Below are 27,585 nucleotides of genomic sequence, written 5' to 3'. Positions count from 1 at the left end.
GGAAATGGATGGAGTGGGATTACTCCAAGAACCAGATAGACTCGATAGGCCAAATGGCCTCCTTGCATGTAATAAAAACAATGAACACAAGCATCACTGGAGGACATTCACTCCATCGTTTTCATGCTTGACAAAGATGGAATAGGTAAAACCCACTTCCCTGCAATGGCAGTGCAGACTCCCACCTCCCCCCAGAGTTACAATGCTCAGTTCTGGCTGCATCATTACTGGAGAATGTTGATGTTATGGAGAGGGTGCAGAGGGGATTTACCAGGATGTTGCTTGGATTGGAGAATATGTCATGACATTCTGACAAAGTAAAGAGAATCAATGAAGGTAGCAGGATGGAGATTTGTCTGAGTCGTATTCCAGGTCACATTGGGCGGCACGGTTGGCGTAGCGGTTAGCCCAACGCCTTTACAGCGCCAGCGACTGTGACCAGTGTTTGAATCCCATGCTGTTTTAAGGAGTTTGTACGTTCTTCCCATGTCTGCATGGGTTTTCCCCCAGGGGCTCCAGTTTCCTCCCACCGTTCAAAATGTACTGGGGGTGTAGGATAATGGGGTGTAAATTAGGTGGCACGGGCTTGTGGGCTGAATGGCCTGTTACTGTGCTGTATGTCTAAATTAAAAAAAAAATTAACAAACACAAATCGCCTTCCTCTTGTTCAGATATGACCCCAGCTAATTTCTGTTTATCTTAAAAATGGCTATGTTTGGTAGGACAGAGTGCAGAACATACAGCCATTTGCCTTCCTTTCACCTTTTAAACCCATGTCCATGTCTGCAATGAGCTCTGGTATTGCAGCATTCTGAACACACTGGGCAGGCACTGACAAATAGCTCAGTGACTGACAAACTAATTTAGAAGAGAAATGGGCAGGGGTCTAAATTTCCACTGTGTTGGCTATTGGGGACTCAATAAAAAATGTTGTCAATGTGGATTTTAAGGATGCAGAATCAGAAGTGGACCACAGCTCCTTGATCTTGCAGACTGGTTAACCAATCATGGCTGATCTGCAACTTAATTCCCTTGGTGGCATATCCCCTAGCAGCGAGTGACAAATATCTAACAGAGATAAACACATGCAAGCCTTTTGTGACAGTCAGAACAAAATGCAGCCCAAGCAAAGTTGGGCATGTTCAGAATTTGTGACTGCATAGCGACCTACGCTGAAGGGTTCAAATCTTATACAGGTACAGTATCCCTTATCCAAATACCCAAAATTATCCAAAATCCGAAACTTTTTTTGCCCATGGTCCCATAAGGTAATACGTAACAGAGTTCAGAAATTCTGATCAGAGAATGGGACATAGTGCATTATTGAGTGAAGATTTTTCGATATATGTCTACTTCAGTTAATTGTGCATATGTAAATAATTGTACTGTGATGTGAATGCATCTTTAAGTCTGAGTGAATGAGTGCATTTTTTAAATACTGTTCCAAAATCTGAAACACTTCTGGTCCCATGCATTTTGGATAAGGGATACTCAACCTGTAAAAGGATTAAATATCTTTTAGTATTTTAGGTGGTTTTTAATTGATTTTCCCCAATGAACCTCTGACAAAACAGGGGTCAAGGATTACAGGGAGAAAGTAGGGGAGCAGGGTTGAGTGGGTGGATAGATCAGCTCATGATTGGAATGGCAGAGCAGTTTTGATGGACCAATAGGGCTACTTATTCTTCTATATTTTGTGAAACATGGTGATTGGCAGACTTTTTGAAAGTGGCGTCATAGGTAGATGGGTTTGTAAAGAAAGCTTATGGGATAATGGCCTTCATAAATCAAAGTATGGAGTACAGGAGTTGGGATGTTATGGTACAGTTGTATAAGACATTGGTGAGGTGAAATTTGGAGCAATGTGTGCTGTTTTAGTCACTGATCTACACGAAAAATATCAATAAGGTAGAAAGAGTGCAGAGAAGATTAGGAGGATGTTGCCTGGACTTCAGTAACTGAATTACAGGGAAAGGTTAAACAGGTTAGGACTTTATTCCTTGGAGTAGAGAAGAATGAAGGGATTTGATGGAGGTATGTAGAATTAGGAGGGGTATAGAAAGACTAAATACATACAGGCTTTTTCCACTGAGGTTGGGTGAGATAAAAACCAGAGGACAAGGGTTAAGGGTGAAAGGGGCAAAGTTTAAGGGGAATATTGGAGGAACTTCACACAGAGAGAGAGGGTGGAACGAGCTTACAGATGAAATGGTGATTGCGGCTCTATTTTGATATTTAAGGAAAATTTGGACGGGTATGTGAATGGGACAGTATGAACAGATATGACGCAGGTGCAGAACAGTGGGACTAGGCAGAAAAATAATTTGAAACGGACTAGAAGGGCCAAAGGGTCTGCTTCTGTGCTGCAGCTTTCTATGGTTCGATCACACTGTGCTCTTACCTACACCAAGAACAAACATTCAGCTGCGTCAAGCAGTGAAGTCAAGTGGTATCCTGGCCTTACAGCTAGAACCTCAGGGTTGCACATGATGCGATGTATGTACTCCCTTAACAATAAATTTGAACGTTAAATTTCGCAGCGACAGGGTGAGGGTACGAGAACACTTGCATGGAGTATCAGGAGCCGGTTTTGTCTCCTTAGCTGAGAAAGGATGTCTTAGTCACACAGGGAGTGGAGCAAAGGATCACCAGGGGATGTGAGGATTGCCATACAAGGAAAGGCCATGTCGACGCAGCCTGGATTCATACAGGTCCAGAGGAACAAGAGGAGAAAACCAAGCAAACGTATAAAAATTCTGCGGGGATTTGTGAAAGAAGGAAGGATAGTTACCCCAGTAAAACAGGGACTCATTAGTTTAAGACAGGAGCAATTAAAGGCAGTGTCCAGAGGGTAGACTAGGGAGTGTGGAAGATCCAATGGGCTGAATAGCATTTACTTTAGAGTCACACCTTCAGTCTAACCTTCCTATGCCGACCAAAATGTTCCACCCAATCCAGTCCCACTTGCCTGCATTGGGCCCATATCCCTCTAAACCCATCTTATCCAGGTGTCTGTCCAATTTGTTCTTCACCATTAATATGTGCATCAACCACTTCCTCTGGCAGCCCATTCCACACATCTATTACCCATTGTTAAAAAAGTTACCCTTCAGGTTCCTGTTAAATCTTTCTCCTCTCACCTTTAACCCATGTCTTCTTTTACTGATTCCTCTACTCTAGGCAGAAGGCTCTGAGCATTCACCCCATCTATTCCTCTCACGATTTTGTACACTTCTCTTGAGATCATTCCTCATCCTCCTGCTGCACTCCAAGGAATATAGGCCCAACCTGTTCAACCTTTCCCTGTAGTTCAGGCCCTGCTCGACCCCCCCGCCCTCCACAAACAAAGCCCTGGCCATACCCTAACAAATTTTCTCTGCACCCTCTTCAGCTTGACAATATCTTTACTATAGCATGGTGAGTAAAACCGAACACAGCACAGGCAGTCCCCAGGTTACGAACGAGTTCCGTTCCTGAGTCTGTCTTTGTCAAATTTGTAGGTAAGTTGGAACAGATCTTATTTAGCATCAGTTAGTCATAGTTTATAGTATAAACACTGAGTTTATAGTATGTATTTTACTTTTCTATGCAAAAAAAGGGGAAAAAAAATCACGAATGAAAGTTAAGACTTGCTCTTGGTCCATCAATGTCTTGCATACCGGAAGATAACATTAAGCACTTCCGTGAATTGGCGAACAATTTGTTAGTACAGATTGTCCGTAAGATGGATGTTTGTAACCTAGGGACTGCCTGGGGGCCTCACCAACGTCTAAAACATGACCTCCCAACTTTTTTTATATTCCGTACTCTGCAAGAAGCCTTACAGTGAAGGCAGATGAAAGCAGAGCATGGTTCTATTCCAGAAAAATGGTTGAGGTAGGACTAGCATCTATGTTCCAGCATACCGAGGCTTCTGGAGTGATGGAAGTGGAGGCAAGGACGAAGGTAATTTCGCGTCAATAGAAAGTATCCCAGGGGAAATGTTTAGTGAAGCCATATGCATAGAACATGGAAACAAGAGGGGGCGGGGGGGAAGTGAGGGATATCACTTTGAAGGGATCAAACATTTGGCTCTCCAAAGGTCAGCACAAATTCGAGTATATATTCAGGGAAATAGGTTTGTAACCTGTTTAAAAATTTGCCTAATATTGACTGGGACTGCTTTAGAACCAAGGGAGGAGATGGGGCAGAATTTCTCATGTGTGCCTCAAAACGTTTTCTGAAACAATAGTGGAGAAGCAATTACACACAAATTCTTCTCCGGAAATGAGGCTGGGCAAGTGGTCAATGTTATTGGCCTGGAGCACTTTGGGACCAGTGACCATAATTCTAATAGTTTCAAGACCATCATGGAGCAAGACAGGGCTGGTGCTTGAGATAAAGTCTCAACACTGGAGGAAGGCAAACTTTGAACTCTCAAGTGTTGTGACTAATTCCAAGAAAAGGGAACAATGGGAAAACGTGAGGTTGAAAAGAAAGACAAGAAGAATTCGGGGCCAGCATAACCTTGAAAGAGTGAAGGGCACGGCTAGTAAGACATGCAAGTGGGATTAGTATAGTTAGGCATGGTGGCCAAAACAGATTTGGTGGGTCGAAGGGCCTGTTTCTATGTTGGACAACTATAACTTAAGACTAGGAGGAGTAGAAATTCCTTCAATGAGTGATAAACCTATTACAGAAGGGCAATGGAAGTCAAAGCGTTGGAGATAGTGAATGGGGATGGTGCAGGTATTGAGAAAAAGGATCAACGTTGAATGGTGGAGCAGGCTTGAAGGGGAAAATAGCCTACTCTGGCATTATTTTCCATGGGTGGGAATTAAATGTGCCTGGGGTTTCATAAACTGAACTACCAGTGCTTGTAGGCTGCATACATGCAGCTCAACTAAACTCATGTTAGCTTGGTTTTGAGAAGATCTGATGGCAACAAAACAGAAGGAGCATTCCCACTGCCCACCTTGAATTCCTTGCTGGGAGGAGTGCTACAATGAAAGGACAGGAAAAGAAGACCCAGCATGCAAAAATCAAGTGAAGGCTTCCAATTTGATCATTACACGTCACCGTTATCTGCAAGAATGATTTGGTGAAATTAGTCAGGGTTAATTCCCACACACTCCATGGTGAGAGTTACCAGTGTCCTGTAATAGGATTCGTCCTCTGTGCTTATTGCATCGGCTGGAGTGGAGGCTTGCTGAAAATCAACAAGGCATGTTATATTCTCTGCAAGTGTAAAAAAAGAAAGATCTGGCAAGGGTCATCTTACTATTGGCCCCAAGAGATTTGAATCCCTCCTCCATTAAAATAGCTTCAACTGATTTCATTCCTGGCTCCAGCATTATCCTCAGTGGTCCCTTGTGGGAAAACAGACAAAATCAGTGTTCCCACTCCAGATATCATGACTCAGTGGAAAGTGGGGTCAAAGCTAATTGGCAGAAAGACATCATGTCACAACCTGCCTCAGGTGAATGCAGATTTGGAGCACCCTCAGTTTTGGGGATCAGACACGTTGGTGTACCGGAAGGCAGACAGATTGATCACAGGAAGGAAAGATTGGGGTAGCAGTTTTATTACTTGAAACAAAGAAATCAACCAAAGGAATGTCTGTATCTCTATTTCTCTCTGTATATTTAATTTCTACATAGGAATTGACAGCAGGGCCCAGGTCTTTCATTAGTTGTTAGCCCTACTCTAACAACTGCCTAGAATTTCCCTACAGCAAAACCTTTCATTTTTCTCAGTTCCATGCACTAGGTCTCTTCAAAGATCCTATTGTACCAGCCTCCAGCATCATTGCCGGCTGCATATTCCATGCACCCACCCTCTGTCTGAAGAACTTACCTCTTACATCACCCTCCCGCCCCCCCCTCCCCGTACTTTCTCCCAAGCACTTTAAAACTACATCTGCTCACAATAGCCATTTCAGCCCTGGCCATCTGCACAGTCAATGCCTCTCATCATCTTGTATACCTCTATCAGGTCACCTCTCATTGTTCCAAGGAGAGAGGATGAAGTTCACTCAACCTATCCAATCCAGGCAGCATCTTTGTAAAGCTTTTCTGCACCCTCTCTTCCGGCAGTGAGGTGACCAGAAATGAAAACAAAAACAATATTCCAAATGGGGTCTAACTAAAGTCATACGTGTTGCTACTGAATAAATGCATACATCTCTATATTTATTTATACATATGCAAACATACACATCTCTAAATCTCTTTATCTATATATTGTTGTCTCTCAAGGTGCAAAGCTGGAGCTAGATATATAGAGAGATACATATCTTGGTGTGTATACTAATTTTGTACATATATACACCAGGAGTGGCAAAACAATAAATTTTAAAAGCAAATTCAGGTGGCGCTGTCTATAAGGAGTTTGCCCGTTCTCCCCGCGACCTGCATGGATTTCCTTCGGGTGCTCTGGTTCCCTCCCAAAATGAACGTGATTTGCAGGTTAATTTGTATATTTGGGCAGCATGGACTCATGGGCCTGTTAGTGTGCTCTATCTATAAAATTAAAAAGCTCCCTGAATACTTGGGCAGTGGATGTCTCTCTATGGAAGGGTGACCCTAAGCCACACACTGCAGGCTTGAACCCAGCTAAATTAGCAGGTCCCAATTCAGGCCTGAGTAGCATTAGCACATCCAGGGCAGAGTGGCCGGAACAGTGATCCACAAAACTATGCTCATGTACAGACAAGCATGTGATGACGGTCACAGGTCAATCGGCCAGAAGCCCTCACCAACACAGACGAAACAATGATTTCAGGCAAAGAAAGAATCTTAATAAATGGAAGAATACCCAATTTCCTTTGACTTCCTCCTTGGAGAAACTGGAGGATTTATTACCTAGGAGGATTCTTGAAATGTGGAAGGATGTCAATTTTAGTAGAGCCATTGCCTGGGCATTAATGCCAGGATGATGTGTGGCAGAGTAGAAGGGGAAAACCAGCATCTTCCTTGGCTAACTGCAACAGTGTTTCATCGTGACAAACAGGTTTAAACTGCACATATTGCATTATTCTGTTGCTGAGGCAAGTCTGCCTTAAGGTCACCAAGTTGACGACATGCTGCTGGTGTGTATATACACCACACATACATCATAATCCAAGCAGTTTGCGACCATCACAAAATTTTGTGCAGAATTGAAATTCTCCTGTTTTACCCCCTACAGTGAGTGTTTGTGCAGAGACCTTAAAGGAACTGGTCAGATCGGCAGCTGAAATAGTGGGTCAAAAAACAACGTTGGAGGAACTCCATGGGCTGAGCTCCATCAGTGGGGGAGGGGAATGGAGAAAGAAGGAAATGACAGACTTTTTCAGGTTGAAATCGTTCACCAACATCCGATGAAGGGTTTCAACCTGAAATCTTGACAGAGATCATTGGTGGCGGGGGTCAGCAACTTTAAATTCCCAGGAGTCACCCTTCTCGGAGGATCTCTCCTGGACCCATCACACCAATGGCATGGTGAAGAAAGCACGTCAGCACCTCTTCCTCCTTAGAGTTTGCGGAGGTTTGGTATGTTATCAGAAACCATGGCAAACTTCAACAGATGTGCAGTGGACAGTGTTCTGACTGGCTGCTTCACAGTCTGGTGTGGGGTACCAATACCCTTGAGTGGAAATCCCTGCAAATGGAGTGGACACAGCCCAGCACTTCACAGGCAAAACTCTCCCAACCACTGAGAAATGTCTCCATGGAACACCGCCGTTGGAGAGCAGGAGCAATCATCAAAGATCCACACCACCCAGGACATGCTCTGTTCTCACTGCTACCGTCAGGAAGGAGCTCAAGCTACCACAGTACTTGTACCTCCAGGTTCAGGAATAGTTGCCATCCCTCAACAACAAACTCAGAAACTTATTTAAGGACTCTCATTTTGCTCATTATTTATTATTGAATATTTATATTTCTGAATTTCCACAGTTTGTTTACATTTTTTTCTTCTAGTGTAGTTTACAGTTACCGGTAATTAGAAATTCTGCCTGGCCTGCAGGAACAAGAATCTCAGGGTTGTACGTGTTGTCATGGACGTACTCGGACAATAAATTTGAACTTTGAATTATTTTTCTTCCACTGATGCTGCTTGACCCATTGAGTTCCTCCAGTAGGTAGTCTTTGTTCCAAGACGAGAATCTGCAGCCTCTGGTATCATTAGTAAGAGTTACCCCCAAGCATACAGGATATACTGGATAAAAAGTCGCTTACCTTGTAGTTGTGTGCACTGAGGTATTTGAAGTGGCCAAAACAGACATGAGAGAGGCAGATAATGATGGTGACTACCAACACAACAAATGTAAACATGGATGTAGCAGCTAAGAATCCTGAAAGAAAGAAATACTTAAGGTTATTTAGTGACATTTTCAACACCGACGTCCTAATATCCTATCACCTATCAGCTTTTCTATTCTCCCACCCAAATCCACCCATGACTTCTTACCTGTTCTCTTCCCCTTGCCCCTTCCTCTCCCTCCCCACCATTTTATTCAGGCACCAGCCTATGTTTGGGTCATAAGGAGACCCTTACTGATGTAATTCTCAGTTTAAACAGTAAAGTTAATCTCCACACAAGTGTCCTGGTTAGAGTCTCGACACACCTTTCTCATGCTGATTACCTGACTCACCTCCACGCAAATAGTGACAGAAAAAAGAATGCACGCGCATCAAGGGGCATTGTTAGTTCAGCGGGGCAAACCTGCACGTGTCTAGCAAAGTCTCAGCACTCCCTTGTGGGGTCCATCTGCCCAGTCCGACTGCCATCGGCTCTATACAGGCTTTAAACAGCCTGTAACGGGAACTGATGGTGGTTTATTTTTAAAATATGCTTAAACAATTAAAACCATTACAGGGTAATTTGGTATTAAAATATTGTGACTGGTCAGTGGTAAGTGCCAGACTTGGGGTGGGGGCGGGGTCAACCTATACAACTAAGCATAGCTCAAAACCGACATTTTAGGTGGAAAATCTAGGGCAATCCTATATGCAATCATCCTATATTCCATCATATACGGTGAATGTCTAATAATCACTTCCACTGACAGCCCATTCCACATTCCCACCACTCACTGTGTGGAGTTCCGCCTGATTTTTCTCTTAAACACCCTTTTTAAAAGATTTAGACATACAGCACAGTAACAGGCCATTTTAGCCCATAAGTTCATGTTGCCCAATTTACACTCCAATAACCTACCCCCCCACCCCTAGGTACATTTTGAATGGTGGAAGGAAAACAGAGCCCCCCAAGGAAAATCCACGCAGACACGGGAAGAACATACAAACTCCTTATAGACTGTGCAGGATTCGAACTCCAGTCCGGTCCCGATCGTAGGCGTTAAGCTAACTGCTGTAGCCTGAACCCATGTCCTCTCATTTTTGTCTCACTCAACCTCAGTGGAAAAAGGCCTGCTTGCATTTGCGTCATCTATACCTTTGTCATTGTGTATACCTTGATCAAATCTGCCCTCATTCTCCGGCACTCCAGGGAATAAAGTCCTCACCTATTTAACCTTTCCTTGTAACTCGGTTCTTCATCCTCCCCACACTTCCATCAACTCCATCCAGCTACGTTTGAAGCATTTAACAGTGGCTAGTTAATCTGCCGATCCACATGCCATTGGGATGTGGGAGGAAAATGGAAGCCCACAAGGTCACAGAGAGAACATGCAAACAGATGGAACCAGACCCAGGTCCCTGGACCAGAACTTGCTGCCCCACTGTGTCACTCTTGTTCTTGCTCGGATTTCAGATGTGGCTTTAATTACATGTATAAATGAAAGTCATTTGTATGATTTAAATTTGTGTCCTTGATATTTTATATTTTCATTTTAACTTAAAAAACTATAGTAATCAATTATGTTGCAGTTTTTATGGATTCTTCACTTTGGTTTCTGACTTCTAATTGATATTTAAGTCAATATGGGGATAACTGGACTTGTGCTCAATGCTCCAAGTCCATGGAAATGATCTCACCTGTTCTTACAGTGGAGAAGAAGAGCAGGCAGAGCAGGCAGAGGATGGGCGCAGCCACCACCTGATTCACGGCACCAGAGTGGATCTTCTTATCCAGTTTTGCAGGCAGGTACGCGTAGTACAGGTTATAACGATCCACCAGGTGTTTCAAGAGCATGTACATTAAACCTGAGAGCAAAGCAAAAAAAAAGTTCCATTAGTTGGTGGGACATAAACTTGGGTTGCGTTGGGCCTTTTACAAAATGTTTTTAAGTTTCTTTTCACCATGAGGCAATATTAAAGGGAGGGACAGACAAGAGACTGTAGGTACTGGAACCTGGAGCAGAAAAAAACACAAGCTGCTGGAGGAACTCAGCGGGTCGAGAAGCATCCATGGGAGAGAAAGGACAGTTGATATTTTGAGCTGGAACTCTGCATCAGCGGATGAAAGCTGTGAAGAGGGACTGGCAGTTTTAACTCCTGGACAATATATAACATGTTGAACGATCTCCAGCGTGTGCTCTTCTTGGCGTTCCAGCACTTTCATGACGAACTCTTTGCTCCAAAGGAAGTTGTTACCATCTCAGAATGTTCTTGCCCTTCAGCACAAAGGTTCCTGCTTACACTTTTCATTTGAACAGCTGGTCCTTCAAGCAGTGTGGGATTTGGAACACAACAGCAGTGATCCAGATGCAAAATAACCATTCTGGTGAGCAGGGCATTGTTGTTTAGTTTTTAAAGGAGGAGGAATGTTTTTCTTGCATACAAATTATCCTGCACATTGGAAAATTGTGCCCCCACCCCCAAAATCACGACACCGTAAGAAAAAGGAGCATAAATAGGCTCTTCAGCCCTTCGGGTCTGGCCCGCCATTTAATCATGAGCTGATCCATTCACCCACTCAGCCCCCCTACCCAGCCTTCTCTCCATCAATGGTCTGCCTAATTAAGAAACTATCAATAGGCCATTTCATAAAGCAAAAAAATCTGAATGTAAAGGCAGCCCTCACGTTGGTAAAATTACCTTCATGAATTGTCACTGGCCAGCTCCAAGGTGCCAACTCTGAAGTAGTGTCAGCGGCGGAGTGGAGTGCTGCACCACGCATAATAATGTACTGCCGCTGCAAGCGGCTGAATAGGGGTGGACTGATGATGTTGCGGTTACGCAGTCAGCTCATAACCCACCTCACTTTTCTCTATCCCACTCACTCATCCCTCTCCCTCCATGACCTTCTCAGGGCAGGGGCGGCTGATGGGGGGAGTGCCATCAGGGCAGCGGGAGACAGGCCATCGAGGGCAGCCGGGGCTGACTGTGACAGCCCCGCCAGCCGTTCTGGCCTCCGGCACCTTACTGGGCTGCCTCAACCTTCAGGGTTGCTCATCGGCGCCAGCGGCTCAATACGCAGAAGAGCAATGGCCATTTACCCTACTCATAATCCCCCATACAGCTGTCACCATTCTGGGAAACACAGAGCAGTTCCAGCTGAGTGGGGGATTATGGATAACAAAGTCAGCCATTGCTCGGCGTGTATGTATGGCATCATAGTATCAGTAGCCGCACCTCCTGAACACCACATCGATGCCCCAGCCACGTCCACGTTGAAAGGAGACATTGGAGCAGGCTTTTCTGGGCCTGTATGAAAAGATAAGAAAAACCTTTTCATTTGGGATTTAGCTGACCTCCATGAGGAGGCTGACTATGAGAAGGCCTAATCGCTGAATTAAATACACCCAATGACTCCCTGTGGCAACAAATTCCACAGATTCACCGCCCTCTGGTTTAAGAAATTCCTCTGCATCTCTGTTCTAAATGGACACCTGAAGTTGTGCCCGGACAATTCAGAGAATTCAACTGGCATTTCAATGCGTGGTCAATGGCAGCGCTGCCATTTAAAAAATATAGTTACAGCACCCCAAATTGAATTTTAAGGCATGGCTTGCTTATGGCTTTATTTATAGATAGGACAGAATCTGGCTGAAACTTCATGTCAGTTATATGACAATAAATCTACTTCTCAATGACGATCTGCCCTTTGTTAGTCTCTGCAAGTGTCGGTAATGTGGTCAGATTCTGAAAAGAACATTCAGAAAGTTACTGCAATACTATGCGGATTTCTCCAGGGTCCACATCCCACAAATGTGCAGGTTGATAGGTTTGTATCGGCACTGATTTACCACAGCTTACAAACTAAAAGAATACACTCTCTCGTTTCTTGAGGACACCATGAAGTTGACTTTCTTTTATTATTCACTAGACACATCATTGCATTCTTCAACACCCAAACACCACCCAGCTAAACTCCTCTGACCTTCTCATTGGCTCATGGGTGATCCTGACACTCACTCACCTCCTCCCCACGAAGGTAAGTATGTGACCGCGACAAGTTCATTGGCTGTGAAAATCATCCACGGTGCATTTGGTGGGTGGTAGAATTGGGGGTGGGGGCAGGGAGTTGATGAAAACATTGGAAAACTTGTACAAGATTATGAAAGGTATGGAGTGGCCAGCCTATGGTGGCAATAGACCATGAGACATAGGAGCAGAAATAGTCTATTCACCCCATCGGGTCTGCCCCACCAATCAATCATGAGCTGATCCATTTTCCCACAACCCGGCCTTCTCCCCTAGCCTTTGATGCCCTGGCTAATCAAGAACCTATCAATCTCTCCCTCAACACATCCCTGTCCCTATATTCTATTCCTTTTGAAATGAATGCCAGCATTACATTTGCCTTCTTCACTGCTGATTCAAGCGGGAAGTTTACCTTCAGTCTTTCCTTTACAAGGTCTCCCAGGGCCCTTTGCATCTGGAAATGTCCAATTTTCTCCCCAGTTAGAAAAAAGTCTGCCCATTTATTTCTTCCACAAAAGTGTGTGACTGTACACTTTCTGACATTGTTATTTTATTTGGCATTTCTCTGTCCATTCTCTTCATCCAAGTCCTTCCGCAGCTTACTCCTCCAACTACCTTCGTATCATCTGCAAAGCCATTCATCCCATAATCTAAATCATTAATATACAACATAAAAAGAAGCGGCCCCAACACCGACCCCTGTGAAGCGCCACTAATAACTGGCAGCCAACCATGCATTCCTACTCTGTTTCCTGCCAATCGTCCCATGCTAGTGTTTCCTGTTGTATCATGGGCTTTTATCGTGTTAAGTAACCTCATGTGCAGCACCTTGTCAAAGGCCTGCTGAAAATCCAAATACTCTACGCAACATCCACTGCATCTCCTTTATTCAGCATGCTTGTCACTTCTGTCAAAGAATTCTAATGGGTTGTTTTCCCCCGGGGGCTCCAGTTTCCTCCCACCGTTCTAAACATACTGGGGGTGTAAATGTGTAAACCTGGCAGCACAGACTTGAGGGGCGAAATGGCCTCCTACCATGCTGTATGTCTAAATTTAAAAAAAAAGGTTTGTCAAGTAAGATTTTCCCTTGAGGAAACCATGGCCCCTCTTGTCATGTGCCTCTATGTATTCCATAACCTCATCCTTGACAATCGACTCCAACAGCTTCCCAACCACTGACGTCAGGATAACCGGTCTATAATTTCCTTCTTGCTGTCCCTCATTTCTTGAATAGCTAATACTAGAGGACATCTGTTTAAGGATGAAAGTGCATGGGAAATGTCAACTTTCTTTTTACAAAGAGTGGTGAATTTGTGGAATGCATTGCTGGGAATGGTGGTGGAGGCTGGTACAATAGGGACATTTAATGGCACATAGGTTTTGGGCTGAGGAGGGAAGGATTAGATTGATGGTGGAGTAGGTATGTATGGGTCGGCACAACATTGTGGGCTGAAAGGCCTATACTGTACTGTGATGTTCTATATTCTAATAAGACTTAAACATCTAGGTCACATTCTGGTGAACCTCAACAAGTGAGCACACCATGGGTCAACCAAGACGCGTCTCCCCGAGTGAACCAGGGTGCATCATAACTGGGCAATGTCCTTTGCTCACCTGCACACTTTCCAGAAGTGGAGCACCCTTAGGAGTCCTGACCAGTTCCTTGCACTGAGTACAGAGTGAAACAGTAGAGTCTGCAGATGATGTGAATGTAGTAAATACACAAAAGTGCTGGAGAAACTCAGCAAGTCCCACAGCGTTTATAGGAGATAAAGATATATAACCAATGTTTTGGGCAGAAGCTCTTCAATATTCGATGTTAGAACTTGATAAGGGCTTAGGCCCAAAACTTTGGTTATAATACAGTGTGGCGGCTCACCACTAGGCAGGCGAACCGGCCCCGCTTCAGGCCTCTGCTTCTACCACCATCGCTGGGGAGCCAAGGCTCGGAAATGTCGTCAGTCCTGCTCGTTCCAGGGAAACGACCAGGCCGGCCGTTGTTAATGGCTGTGGTGGCTGGCCAAGGACACAGCCTCCTCTACCTGCGGGACTCCTTGTTGACAATGGAGCCCAGATCAGCGTTATCCCCGCCATGGCCGTCGGTCCAGGAACCGACCTCGTGGACCTCTCCTCTGTGTGGCCAACACAATAGCAATCCGGATGTATGTAGACAAAACAGTCCACTTCCAGATCGGCCAATGGAATTTCGCGTGGAGTTTCACCATCTCGTTCCTACCGACTGCCATCCTGGGTGCAGACTACCTCCTCGTACAACCTGTTAGGTCTGCTTTGTTCATGAATGAGTGAGTCAAACACCAGACTAAGTCGAAATCAAGGTTCTTTGTTCTTTATTGCCGGATTGTAACACTTGCAACTAACAGTGTTAGTTGGAGAAGGCGCATTCTGCCGTTATCAGCAAGTGGTGTTTTTTATATACCTTAGGATACGTACTTAGTAAATTATCATACCATGACATTGTCCAATGAATAAACTGTTGCTGTCCCTCTCTGCTAGCCTCCTGCACATCAATTTATCTTGAGAGTACAAGGTCACAACTGCATCTTGTTACAGCCCAGCACTGGGTGACTCCCTCTACATTCCCAGCTCATGATGTTTTTACCTAACAAACCACAGGTGGCCACGAACAGCACGCCCAGAGACGAGTTCCAGCGAATCCTGGACGAGTTCCCAACACTCCTCAAGCCACAGTTCTCCGCTGCCTCACTGCGCCACGGGGTGTTCCACCACATCCCCACCCAGGGCCCACCGGTTCACGCCAAGGAACGCCGGCTCCCGCCTGACAAGCTCCAGGTAGCGAAGGAAGAGTTTTCGCACCTGTTGGAGCTGGGGATCATTCGGCGGTCCGACAGCCCGTGGGCCTCGCTGCTCCACCTGGTCTTGAAAGCCTCCAGTGGCTGGCATCCCTGCGGAGACTATCGATGGCTCAACGAGGCAGCCGCTCCTGACCGTTACCCCCATCCCTCACATCCAAGACTTTATGGCCAACCTGCACGGTGTGAGGGTCTTCTCCAAGGTTGACCTGGTGCGCGGATATCACCAGATCCCAGTGCAACCTGAGGACATACCCAAGATGGCCATCATCAACTCCTTTGGCTTGTTCGAATTCCTGCGCATGCCGTTCGGGCTCAAGAACGCCGGTCAGACCTTCCAGCGCCTCATGGACTCTCTGGGCAGGGACTTGGATTTCGTCTTTATTTATTTGGACGACATCCTCGTCGCCAGCAAAGACTGGGCTCAACACAAGGCCCACCTACATGCCCTTTCCTCCCGGCTGGCCGACTTCGGCCTTACCATCAACCCGGCCAAGTGCCAGTTTGGGAAAAAGTCCATGCAGTTCCTGGGCCATACCATCACAGCCAAAGGAGCCAGGCCCGCTGCTGCGAAGGTCGCCGCTATCAGGGAGTTCCCACGCCCGGAGAGCCTCAAAGGGCTACAGGAGTTCGCGGGTATGGTCAACTTTTACAACCGCTTCATCCCAGATGCTGTGCGCATCATGCAGTCGCTGTTCGCCCTCATCGCAGGCAGACACAAGACGCTTGCTTGGAACCCAGAAGCCTGCACGGCATTCGAGGCCACCAAGGACGCCCTCGCGAAGACCGCCATGCTCGCCCACCTGCACACTCTCTGTCGATGCCTCTGCCGCAGCCGTCGGTGCCGTCCTGGAACAGCAGGTGAATGGACATTGGAAGCTACTGGCATTCTTCAGCCGCCTGCTCCGCCTGCCAGAATGCAAGTATAGTGCCTTCGACCGCGAGTTACTGGGCATGTACCTGGCAGTGCAGCATTTTCGCTATTTTTTGGAGGGGAGGACTTTTACCATTTTCACCGACCACAAACCCTTCACCCAGGCGCTCACGATGGCGAAGGATCCCTGGTTGGCCCGCCAGCAGTGTCACCTCTCCTTTGTGTTGGAGTTTACCATCGACATTCGGCACAAGGTAGGGAAGGACAATGTGGTTGACGATGCACTCTCGCGACCGGCCATCTGCGTGCTGACGTCCGGCCTCGACTTGACCAGCTCAGCCGGGACCAGAAATCTGATGAGGAGACGAGGGCCTTTAAGACCGCCATCACGGGCCTGCGATTCCGAGACCTCCCGACTCCGAGTGGCGAAGGCATCATCCTGTGCGATATCTCCTTGGGCACCCTGCAGCCAGTGGTTCCCCAGCAGCGGCGCAGGCAGGCCTTCCATCACATCCACATCCACAACCTTTCATATCCATCCATCAGGTCCACGGTCTGGATAGTTGCAGAATGGTTCATATGGCATGGGCTGCAGAAGCAGATTGCGGGCTGGGCCAGAACATGCATCCATTGCCAGACGTCAAAGGTGCACAGGCACACCAGGGCACCCGTTCAGGAGTTCAAGCACGTCTGGGAACAGTTCAGCCACATTCACATGGACATCGTCGGGCCCTTACCCATTTCCTGGGGCAATGTTACCTGTTTACGGTGGTGGACTGCACCACTCGCTGGCCTGAGGTGATCCCGATGCCAGACATCTCCACCGACTCCTGCTCCTGAGCACTGTTGCATGGTTCGGTCGCCCGGTTCGGCGTCCCGGGTCACCTCACCAGCAATCGTGGCGCCCAGTTTACATTTGCGCTCTGGGCACAGCTCGCCAACAGGTTGGGTATCATACTTGGCTCAGCAACTTCCATTGATTAATCCCTTGCCCTCACCATCTAATGTTTTAATTAAATAATGGCCGCTAATTGACTGAACGCAATACACATTACGGTTTGCATCCACTCCCTTGAGATATTTTGATTCACTGTAAATCAATTCATTTACAGCAGCGATCCCAGGGAACAAACCAAGTAGGATTGATTAAAAATATAATTGGTTCACTGCACTGATGGTAATCCTCCAGGAGAGGTCACTGCAAACCGTGTGTAAAACTATAACAACGTCGAGAAGCACAAAAGTCTGCAGATGCTGAAAATGTAGTGTACACACCGAAATCCTGGAGGAGCTCAGCCAGTCGGTCTCACAGCGTTGATAGGAGGTAAAGATATATTACCAATGTGTCGGGCCTAAGCCATTCTTCAAGAAATGATCAAAAAAACAGGAAATACAGACTGAAGACTGGCATAAGGAGTACAGTCCAATAAAAGCTGCCAATTGGAGAGAGAGAGAACACAACAGGGGTATTTTAACAGAATCCGAAGAAGTCTATGTTAATGCCATCCGATTACAGGGTACCCTGATGGAATATGAGCGACTGATCCTCCAATTTGTGGGTAGTCTCAGTCTGGCAGTGCATGAGACCACAGACAGACATGTCGGCAAGGGAGGGGATGGGAACTGAAATGGGTGGCCACTGGGAGATCTTGTGGTGCACAGAGCTGAGGTGCCCGACAAAGCAATCTCCCCAATCTGCGCCCAGTCTCTCTGATGTAGAGGAGACCACAATGGGAGCGCTGGTTGTGGGAGATGATCCGTGCAGGCTATTTCTGGCCTGGCCATTCGTCAGGAATGAGGAAAAATCCAGGAGGATGCCTGAATAAAAAAAGTGTGGGGGGAGGGGGAAAGAATGGGGGAGGAAGAGATGAATACAAGTGGAAGAGTAGAAGCGAAAAAAGCTGAGGTTACAGAAGAAGAGGTAGGTTTACAAAGGACGGCACAACATCGTGGGCTGGAGGGCCTGTACTATGCTATCAGCTTCGATATGATCACCCAGCCTCTAGAGGTCCAGGCAGGAGTCCCAATCTATCCAGCCTCTCTTCAGTTGGAGTAGCATTCTTATGAACGGCTACAATATTCCTTTGATTGTTGTGTAATAATAAAAAAAAATGTAATATTACACAAAATTTCCTTTTGCCTGCCATAAGGCACAAAGTTGCCATGAGCATTGTAAGAGAAAGAGAAACACGTCCCTTCAGAGAGACTGAGTGTCTGTGGATTCACATCCAGCACCTCCCACAGTCTCCCAGACCCCGGTTCGATCCATTGACATCCTAAACTCCAGATCCAAACCTCCGACATGATCAGGGCCTGCACCCTTTCTAGCTCAATGAGATCTTTTCTGTGGCCAGGTGGCCAGAACTGAGCATAATATTCCAAGTGCAGTCTCAACAACATTGAGGGAACTGGCCGGTACTTGCAGAAGGGGCTGCACCCATCTCATTCCTGAAACACTTACCAAATGGAACTATAATGGGACACGTGATGCTGTAGGTCATGACCACAGTGAAGACACACATCATCCATCCATAAGCCGCTCCAAATTGAAACTCGTATGCTTGATGCTGGAAGAATACATATACAAAATTAAGAGGGGCAGACAGGAGTAAACATTTCCGCATGGCGCAGGTTCACGGCAAGGAGCAAGCAGGTTAAACGAGATACAAGGAAGAATTTTGGTTATCCACAATGTGGTTGATTTGGAACATACTGCTGTTGTGGGGGGGGGGGGGGGGGTGGGGGTGGGAGGAGGTGGACGGGGGGCAGAGACGTGCACAAATTCAAGCACTTGAATCACCAAGGCAGGGAAGTCTGTGGACCAACTGATGTCAATGGGATTTAAGCTTGATTGAGAATTTGATTGACACGGTCTGGATGGCATGAAGGGCAGTTTAACTTTAGGGTTTTAAAATTGCATCAAACTAAACAGAAGTGCTTTCGAGTTCCAAACCAAATAGACTGGTGTGATAAGCTGCAGATGAAGGAGCAAAGGGAAGCCTTCTGGGTGCAACTTAATCAAGCTTAGCTCACATTATGGAGCTCTAACTCTTAAGCCAGTTCACCAAATTAATAAACAATGCTCTACAATGTGACAAAAAAACAGGAGCATATGAGAACAGGGAATATTAACTGGATAATCCATCGTGTTTTCACAGCAGAAATCTCTGATTTAGCTACAGCCTTTTGCAAAATATAGGACAGGAACAGGCCCTTTTTGTCTGTCAAACATGATGGCTAAATTAAATTAAAACTCTGCTGCTTCCAGACGATATGTATTCATCAATTCCCTGCATATTCAAGTGTCTGTCTAGAAGCCTTTAAACACTACTACTGTATCCACTTCCATGACTACTCCTGACAGCCTGTTCAAGGCACCTACCACTCAATGTAAATAAAAATACATACCCTGCATATTTCTAACCTGGTTGAAAGACTCTGACTGTCCACCCTGTCAATGCTTCTCAATTCCATCAGGTGTCCAGAGAAAACAACCCCAACTTGTCCAACCTCTTTTTATGAGCTCGTACCCTCTAATCCAGGCAACATCATGGTAAATCTCTGCAACCTCTTCCAAAGCCTCCACATCCATCAGAGAATGGGGTGACCAGAACTGCACACAAAACTAGTCTTCTACCAGCATGAATGGGCCTCAGTGTGAGTCGGCCCTCTCATAAGAGGGACATGAACAAATTGCATAGGACATCCACCAATGGTTCCAGCAGGGGATATTCTCCTGTGACTGAAGTACACCATTTCAATAACAGAAAATAACCACCTGCCCTCAGTTAGAGATCTGGTTTCGTTTGATGCTAATACTTGTTGTTTAAATTGGAAACGTTCACTTTGCCCAAACCAGAATCCCACAACATTATAGGCAATTTCAAGGAAACACAAAATGTAACACTGCATTTAACAGGCACTTTGCAATTGAAGATGCTTCATAAATATGAGCTGAGAAATCTATTTAAAGCTCAGCCAGCACAGAGTCAGCGGTTCTCTATTTAAGATAAATTGATTCTGCTTTTTTTTGAGGGGCTCAGGAAGAAGGGGAGCTCAGAGGTTTCCAGTCTGAGGTTCTCAGGTATCAGAGGCACACAGAAGGGGAATCCAAATGGGTACCTGAAATTATTTGATATGCAATGGATGATGTATATTATGAGCAGATAGGCCCATTTAAAAACAAATTAAGACTTTTCTTACTTCTGGTGTGAACAGAATACAAGGCATTACATTTGACAACAAATTTGGTGCATTTCAACTGTGACACTGGGTGTACAGATGTAACGTATTTTGTCATTACAGGCACAACAATTCAAGGATGAAACAAGACTCGGACTGTATAATTCTTCTAAAATTCTAAAGTAGGGGTTCTCAACCTTTTTTCTCTCACTCACATCCCACTTTAAGTAATCCCTAGGCCATCGGTGCTCTGTGATTAGGAAGGGATTGCTGAAGGTGGTAGGTGAGGGGGAAGGGAAGGTTGAGAACCACTGCTCTAGACCCAATTGTTACTGAAATATTTTGCTTGAGAAAAATTGTCATTGGCCCATTTCCTTTGGAGATCTGAAACCGTGCACATGACGAGTCAATGAGGGATGATTAAAACAGAGGTTTTCAAACTTTTTCTTTCCACCCACATACCACCTTAAGCAATCCCTCACTCATCACAGAGCACTGATGGCATAGGGATTACTTAAGGTGGTATGTGAGTGGAAAGAAAGTGGTTGAGAACCACCGCTCTAAAGCCAGATGCTAGACTCTCACCTCTCCATTATGGATAAACAGGTCTTGAGAGCATCACTGAACACTGATCCAACATGCGCACCAGGTTACTTGTGGAAAAGTTTATATACATCAGCTCTTTCAACTTTTTTGATGCATTATTATTGCCTTTCAACACTTTTTCCTCGTTCTCACCTTGGACCCCATTCTTACTTGTCTGTTCTTGCCTTTTTCCTGCCTCCATTCTTTTCATATTTTCTGCTGCTGGCTGCTCTCCACTTCCTCGCTCTTACTTCATTGGAACCCCAAGCAATGAACAGGCAGAGAGCATCGCAGGCTACTGTCGGGATGGCATGGGGGGCTTGCTGGGCACAAAGATGCACTACAAACAGGCATCAGGCAATAGTGAGGTCACAGGCTAATGGCCAGGCAATCAAGTCTTAAGACTCTAATCAGATAACAGGAGTGAAAAACCTTTTAACTAATCAAATAAAAACACTAGGACTGCAAATCTCAACAAAAAACAGAAAATGGTTTGGATGATATATTTATTAATATTGATTCTTAATTATTGCTGCAGTATCAAAATCAAATATCCTTACATTTGTTCGAGATGCATCTTCTATTACGCCGCTTCCCAGCCTTATTCCACGTCTAATAGCAGTCTTCCAAAGTCCTGGATGCATTACATGATCATTTATTGGATAGGTTTGCTGAACCCAAATGTTCAGGATTGAAGGAAGATGTTGCGTTTATCAAGGGGGAGGGCAGGCGGCACGGTCGGTGCAACGCTATTGCAGCACCAGCAATTGGGACCAGGGTTCGAATCCAGCATCGTCCATAAGGAGTATGTACTTTCTCCCTCTATCTGCGTGGGTTTTTCCCGGGGGTGTAGGTTAATCGGGTGTAAACTGGGGTTGCACGGACTCGTGCTGTATGTTTTAAATTTTAAAAAAATATTAAAGAGGGAGTGAAGGATGGTGGGTGGGGTAAATAGATGAGGGAGAGAAAGAATATGGGGTTTATGTGCTGGCTCATGTGGCAGAAAGGTGCACGGAGTCTTCCTTCTCTGTGACGCTGAAAAATGCTCTCAGATATTTTTTATACAGGAGCACAATTGAGTGTCCTGTCTGGCTGCATCGAGTGGTATGGCAGCTGAAAGCATCAGACTGGAAGGCCGAGAACAGCTGAGAAGATCACTGGGATCTTCCTTTCATCTATTATCGACATTTAAATTATTATTTTTTAAACAACTTAGACATACAGCATGTGTGTGCGGGGCATAGAGGCAGCAGCAAGCAAGCACAAGACTCAAAAGACTGAACAACAGGCTTTATTTCTGTTCAAGCCTTGGTGTCTCCCCGTGTGACTGGCTCAGGTTGGCTGATGGACAGCCATTTCGGCCCACGAGTCCATGCCACCAATTACACCCAATTAACCTACACCTCCTGTACGTTTTGAACAGTGGGAGAAAACCCATGCAGACATGGAGAGAAAGTACAAACTTTTTACAGACAACGTGTGGGATTTGAACTCTGGTCCCAACCACCGGTGCCGTAAAGGCGTTGCGCTAACCTTAATTAACCTTGCTTAAATAGGACTCAAAGAATTATTGAGAACCCTTTCCATCCAGCACATAGGATCTTTGACCCAATACCATCAGGAAGGAGATACAGGAATATCAAAATTAGGACTGCCAGGTTGGGAAATAGCTTCTTCCTGCAGGCTGTGAGGTTGATGAACCATATCCAGTAACTGAGTACATCCTCCCAAAATATTTATTTATTAAATCATATCTTTATGTATCTACGTGGTTATTATGTGCTGTTTATTGTGTGTGCACCGTGGCCAGGAGCAAAGCGGTTTCACCTGGCTATATGTGTAAAGTCAATTGGCAATGAACCCAGCAGAGGCCGGCTTCCTGCAGCCCCGGATAACAGCAGGGACTGTCTTCACCTCAGCTCGATGCACGTGGTAAGTAATGTCTCTCCTGCAGCTGGGGAAAGTGGTGCCAAGAGTGAACCTTCCAGACTCTGTATTGCCTTGGGGCTGAGAGGTCTTGGGACTATGAGAACCATTGCTGAAGGACCCTTGGTTATGCTGGTCTATAAGGTATGGGCACATCTGAATCAGTTCTATTCAAGGCTAGCAGACAGGTCATCCCAATTTTAAACATGAACTTAATTCACAATCACGTTGGGAGAAACTCAGCAACGTCCAAGGAAGTAAAGGGCCACCAATGTATCTGCCCTGGGCCACTTGTCAGCTCGAAACAGTGAGTACCCTTTACTCCCTTGGATGCTGCGTGATCTGCTGAGTTTCTCCAGCACGTTTGTCTATTGCATTTGTCCCCAACATTTTTTATCTCTTTGACTTCAGTGTAATCTCAGTAGACAGACCAGTGACCAAAACAAACCCCAGCAAAGCTTCAATGGCTTTGTGAGTGGCTAGTGGATCTGGTGACGACACTGTTACCAAGACTGGTCAATTCAGCCCAACCCAGCTGATTGAACAGGCAAGCATCTGGTGTGCAACTAAATCCATTTACCAAATGGATTTTAAAATGAAGGCCCAAATGTTACACTAAGACTAAATAATTTGTGAATTTAAGAGCTGTTCAATGTACTTCACTGTACCCAAGAATCTCACAAAATGCATAATAACATGACAAAGGCCTTGAGGTAGCATACCTGAACTGTGTCCAAGTCTAAATCCTGCACTTGATGCTGAGGGAAAGGCAATTTCCTCAAAAGTAGGGAAATATCAGATATAAACCCCTGTCAATTGCTCGAAGGTCTGCGGGTCAGAGTCAGAACGGTCGAGTAGATTACCATTAGCTATAGGGGCAGAATTAGGCCATTCAGCTCATCAAGTCTGCTCCACCATTCCAAACATGGCTGATGTATTTTTCATTTCAACCCCATTCTTCTGCATTTCTCTTTATTACTAGCGTAATTGAATAGTAGGGACTTTGTACTTCATTTTAATGTTGGTGAGACCGCATCTGAAATACTGTGCATTGTAATCTGCTTTATTTAAGGAGAATATGAACATGTTGTTCTGAGAAGGATTAGTGGATAATCCCAGGAACAGACAGGTTTTGTGTTGTGAGAGTTTTGAAAGGCAGCCATTCTCAACCTTATCTCGGCTATGGCCACCTTAAGACTCTGCCCAGTTTATGGGCTGCTTCGCTGTGAAGCAGTCAAGTTTTGGTATCTTCCATATTTCTCTCCCACTGACGACATAAAATACAAAAAAAAATTGTTATACGAGATGAAAAGAAAACAATGCTTTTACTTCAATATGTTGTGTCCCCCGTTGAGATTGGTTGGGCTAGGGTCATATTTCACTGGTTTAGATCAGTGAAAAGCAACTTCCATGAAACATACAAGATCATGAGTAGACTTGACTGGGAGTGGTCTACCAGTAGGAGAATCCAGAACGAGACTTGCTGTTTGTCACTGAGAGTCAAGAGTCTTGAGAAATGTTTTCCTCAAAAGGCAGTGCAAACACAGTGAATGAATATTCTAGAAAGATTCTTGATCGACAAGCGGGTGAAACAAGGGGACTGGCATAGAGTACACAAAGCTATTGCACTGCCAGCAACTCAGGTTCGAATCCTCTGGGGTCTGTGAGGAGTTTATATGTTTTCCCTGTGACCCGCGTGGGTTTTCTGCACCAAAAGCGTGCAGTGCTGACAGGTTAATTGGGCAGCACGGGTTTCAATGGCCAGAACTGTAAGTAAATTGAAATTGAAAAGTTACTAAAGGTCAGCAGGAATACTGGCTGAGGCTGCAATCAGATCAGGTAGGATTTTGATCACCAGCAGCGGGGGCTCGAGGAAAAGAGTGGGCTCGTTCGGCTCTTCATTTATTTGACTTGATGTGTTCCCAATTTTTGAAAAAATATAATTTGGGTGGGGGAGGGGGAAAGAGATTATGGTAAATTAAACCAAAACAGACAAACGTGAAACAAGCCGGCAAATATTCCCCTTGGCCAATTGAGGCTCATTACTACATTGAAAAGTTTCCAGACCAAGGTACCGGGTATTAACAAAACATCTGTTGACCTGGAATGGAATGTGCACTTTCCCCCTTGAAACTCAGAGATTAGAGGGAATATCCAAATGTGGAGGGAGGGCTTGGAGTATACAATCTAAAATGATGCAGCTAATTGGTAATGTTGTTCAATCTAGAGCAGTGGTTTTCCAACATTTTCTTTTCACTCACATACCACCTTAGGTAATCCCCTACTAATCACAGAGCACCGATGGCATAGGGATTCCTTAAAGTGGTATGTGAGTGGAAAAAAAGGTTGAGAACCACCGTTTTAATCGTCCCTCATTGACTCGTTATGTGCAGGGTTTCAGAACTCCAAAGGAAATGGGCCAATGACAATTTTTCTCAAGCAAAATATTTCAGTAACAATTGGGTCTGGAGCAGTGGTTCTCAACCTTCCCTTTCCCACTCACATCCCACCTTAAGCAATCCCTTACTAATCACAGAGCACCAATGGCCTAGGGATTACTTAAAGTGGAATGTGAGTGGAAAGAAAAAGGTTGAGAACCATTGATCTAGACCTACCCAGTATTTGGCTTCAGGTTACTTGTACCTATGAGTTGAATTCCAACTTGCATGGATAGACTTGCTGACAAAATAGAAAAAAGATGGAAGTATGGCCTTACTCAATTTTAGATTTTATTACTTGGCAGCTAATATTTGTTACCTAACTTTTTGGATTTTTTATTCTGACAAATTGGATTGTCTATTATGGACATATTTAGAATTGAAATCTATACTGCAGTATTCAGTGGCCTCCTTATTAGCTACCTCTTTTCCATTTAGTTTTTCCAAGACCAATAAGGATACATCTGATCAATACTCAAACAAACATTGTGAATCTGGTTCCAATTTAGAACATTTTTTAAATTTAAAAACTTTGTTTTATCTACTGTTATCTCTCTTAATTACTTTTATCGACCATCAATCCTTCTCTAGATGGAAAAATCAAAGGTATTGTTTATTTTGCAAGTTTATTTAAGGAAAGTTGTTTAATGCCTTTTGAACAGCTGGCAAGTAAATATGATTTACCAAATACTCTTTTTTTAGATATTTACAGATTAGAAATTTCTTAAATGCCATATTACTGGATTTTCCATTTGTATATCCACCAGATCTAGTTGATAATATTTTTCAATTGAATCCTTCTCAGAAAGGATTAATTGGAATTATATATGATAGATTATTAAAATTACGTCCAGTACTTCACAATAAGATTAAAAAGGCTTGGGGATTGGAACTTGCAAGACCCTTATTGAAGGATCTATGGGACAAGATTCTTAAACTGGTGAATATCTCTTCAATATGTGCCTGACATTCGTTAATCCAATTCAAAGTGGTGCATCATATTCACATGTCCAAAGCTAAATTGGCTAGTATTTTTTCTAATATTAACCCTATTTGTGACAGATGCAAATCTGAAATTGCTACATTGACACCTATGTTTTAGTCTTGTTCATCCTTAGAAAACTATTGGAAATAAATTTTTGACATCTTTTCAACTATACTCCAGGTGGAGCTACGACCCAATCCATTAACTGCTCTTTTCGGGGTTATTGAGACATAGGGAGTTTGTCTGTACTCGTGCAACGGGTTCGTGGCCTTCTCTACATTGTTGGCTAGAAGAGCCATCCTATTCAAATGGAAAGACTCCAGACCTCCAACAGTCTTTCAATGGTTCTCTCATATTATGTCTTGTTTAAGTTTAGAAAAAAATTGATTCATCGGTGAAATTTGAAGATACATGGGGACCTTTTATGTCTTATTTTCATATGATGTAAATGTTTTTAATGTGATTAGCTGTATTTACTCTTCCAGATGACATTGTAGTGTTACCTTTGTTTTACTGATTTACGGTAGGAACCAAAAACTACAAAATATATGTAACCCTCAGGATAAGATGCTCAGCTGTTTTTTGTTAGTTTTTTTAAATTAAATTTTGTAAGAATAAGAAGGGACTTGGGGAGTATTGAGTGGGACAGGATATTTTCAGGTAAGGATGTAAATGAAAAATGGAGGATATTCAAAAAAGAAATTTTGCGGGTACAGAGTAGATATGTCCCAGTGAGGATCAATGGAAAGGCTGGAAGTCATAGGGAGGCTTGATTTTTGAGGAATATTGGAAATTTGGTTAGGAGAAAAAGGGAGGTGTAGAAGAGGTATAAAGAGCAGGGAGCTGAGAGTTTGAAGGAGGACTACAAGGAGTGTAGAAGGAATCTTAAGAAAGAAATTAGAAAGGCCAAAAAAAGGCACGAAGAGGCTTTGGCAGACAGAGTAAAAATAAATCCAAAGGGTTTCTATAGGTACATTAAAAGATTAGTGAGGGATAAAATTTGACCCCTTGTAGATAGCGAGGGTAGGCTGAGAGAGAAGTCAGAGGAAATGGGGGAAATTTTGAATGATTTCTTTGCCTCGGCATTCACTAGGGAAAAAAAATATTGAACCAGTTGAAGAAAAGAAAAATAGTGGGAAGGTAATGAAGCATAAAAGGATAACTGAGGAGGTAGTGATGGCTGTGTTGAAAATAGATAAAGGTGGATAAATCTCCGGGACCGGACAAAATATTCCCAAGGACACTCAGGGAGGCTTGTGGACAGATAGTGGGGCCATTAACAGAGATATTTAGGATGTCACTGATCACGGGGGTAGTGCCAAAGGATTGGAGGGTGACGCATGTGGTTCCGCTGTTTAAGAAAGGGTCCAAATGTAAACCTGGGAATTATAGACCCGTGAGTCTGACGTCTGTGGTGGGTAAGTTGATGGAAAGCGTTCTGAGGGATGGTATTTACAAATATTTAGAGGTA

At 44.6% G+C, this 27,585-nt stretch overlaps 1 protein-coding gene across 9 annotated transcripts in view; it reads right to left on the bottom strand.

Annotated features, from left to right (window-relative positions):
* LOC138737182 (CSC1-like protein 2) overlaps window positions 1-27,585 on the bottom strand; it is a 243,333-nt gene that overhangs the window by 7,482 nt on the left and 208,266 nt on the right. For 8 of the 9 annotated variants that reach the window (XM_069887811.1, XM_069887809.1, XM_069887812.1 and 5 more), the window contains 4 exons: window positions 18,460-18,565; window positions 9,963-10,130; window positions 8,202-8,317; window positions 5,129-5,188 (listed from right to left, as the gene is read on the bottom strand). In XM_069887811.1, the coding sequence (XP_069743912.1) occupies window positions 5,129-5,188; window positions 8,202-8,317; window positions 9,963-10,130; window positions 18,460-18,565 (450 nt within the window). The remainder of the gene's footprint in view (window positions 1-5,128; window positions 5,189-8,201; window positions 8,318-9,962; window positions 10,131-18,459; window positions 18,566-27,585) is intronic. The other variant, XM_069887815.1, reaches the window with a different exon arrangement.

This window comes from Narcine bancroftii, chromosome 6 (assembly GCF_036971445.1).
Source record: "Narcine bancroftii isolate sNarBan1 chromosome 6, sNarBan1.hap1, whole genome shotgun sequence".
Classification (NCBI taxonomy): Eukaryota; Metazoa; Chordata; class Chondrichthyes; order Torpediniformes; family Narcinidae; genus Narcine; species Narcine bancroftii.
Note: the sequence above shows the minus strand (reverse complement) of the source record. Positions and strands in the feature narration are given on the sequence as shown.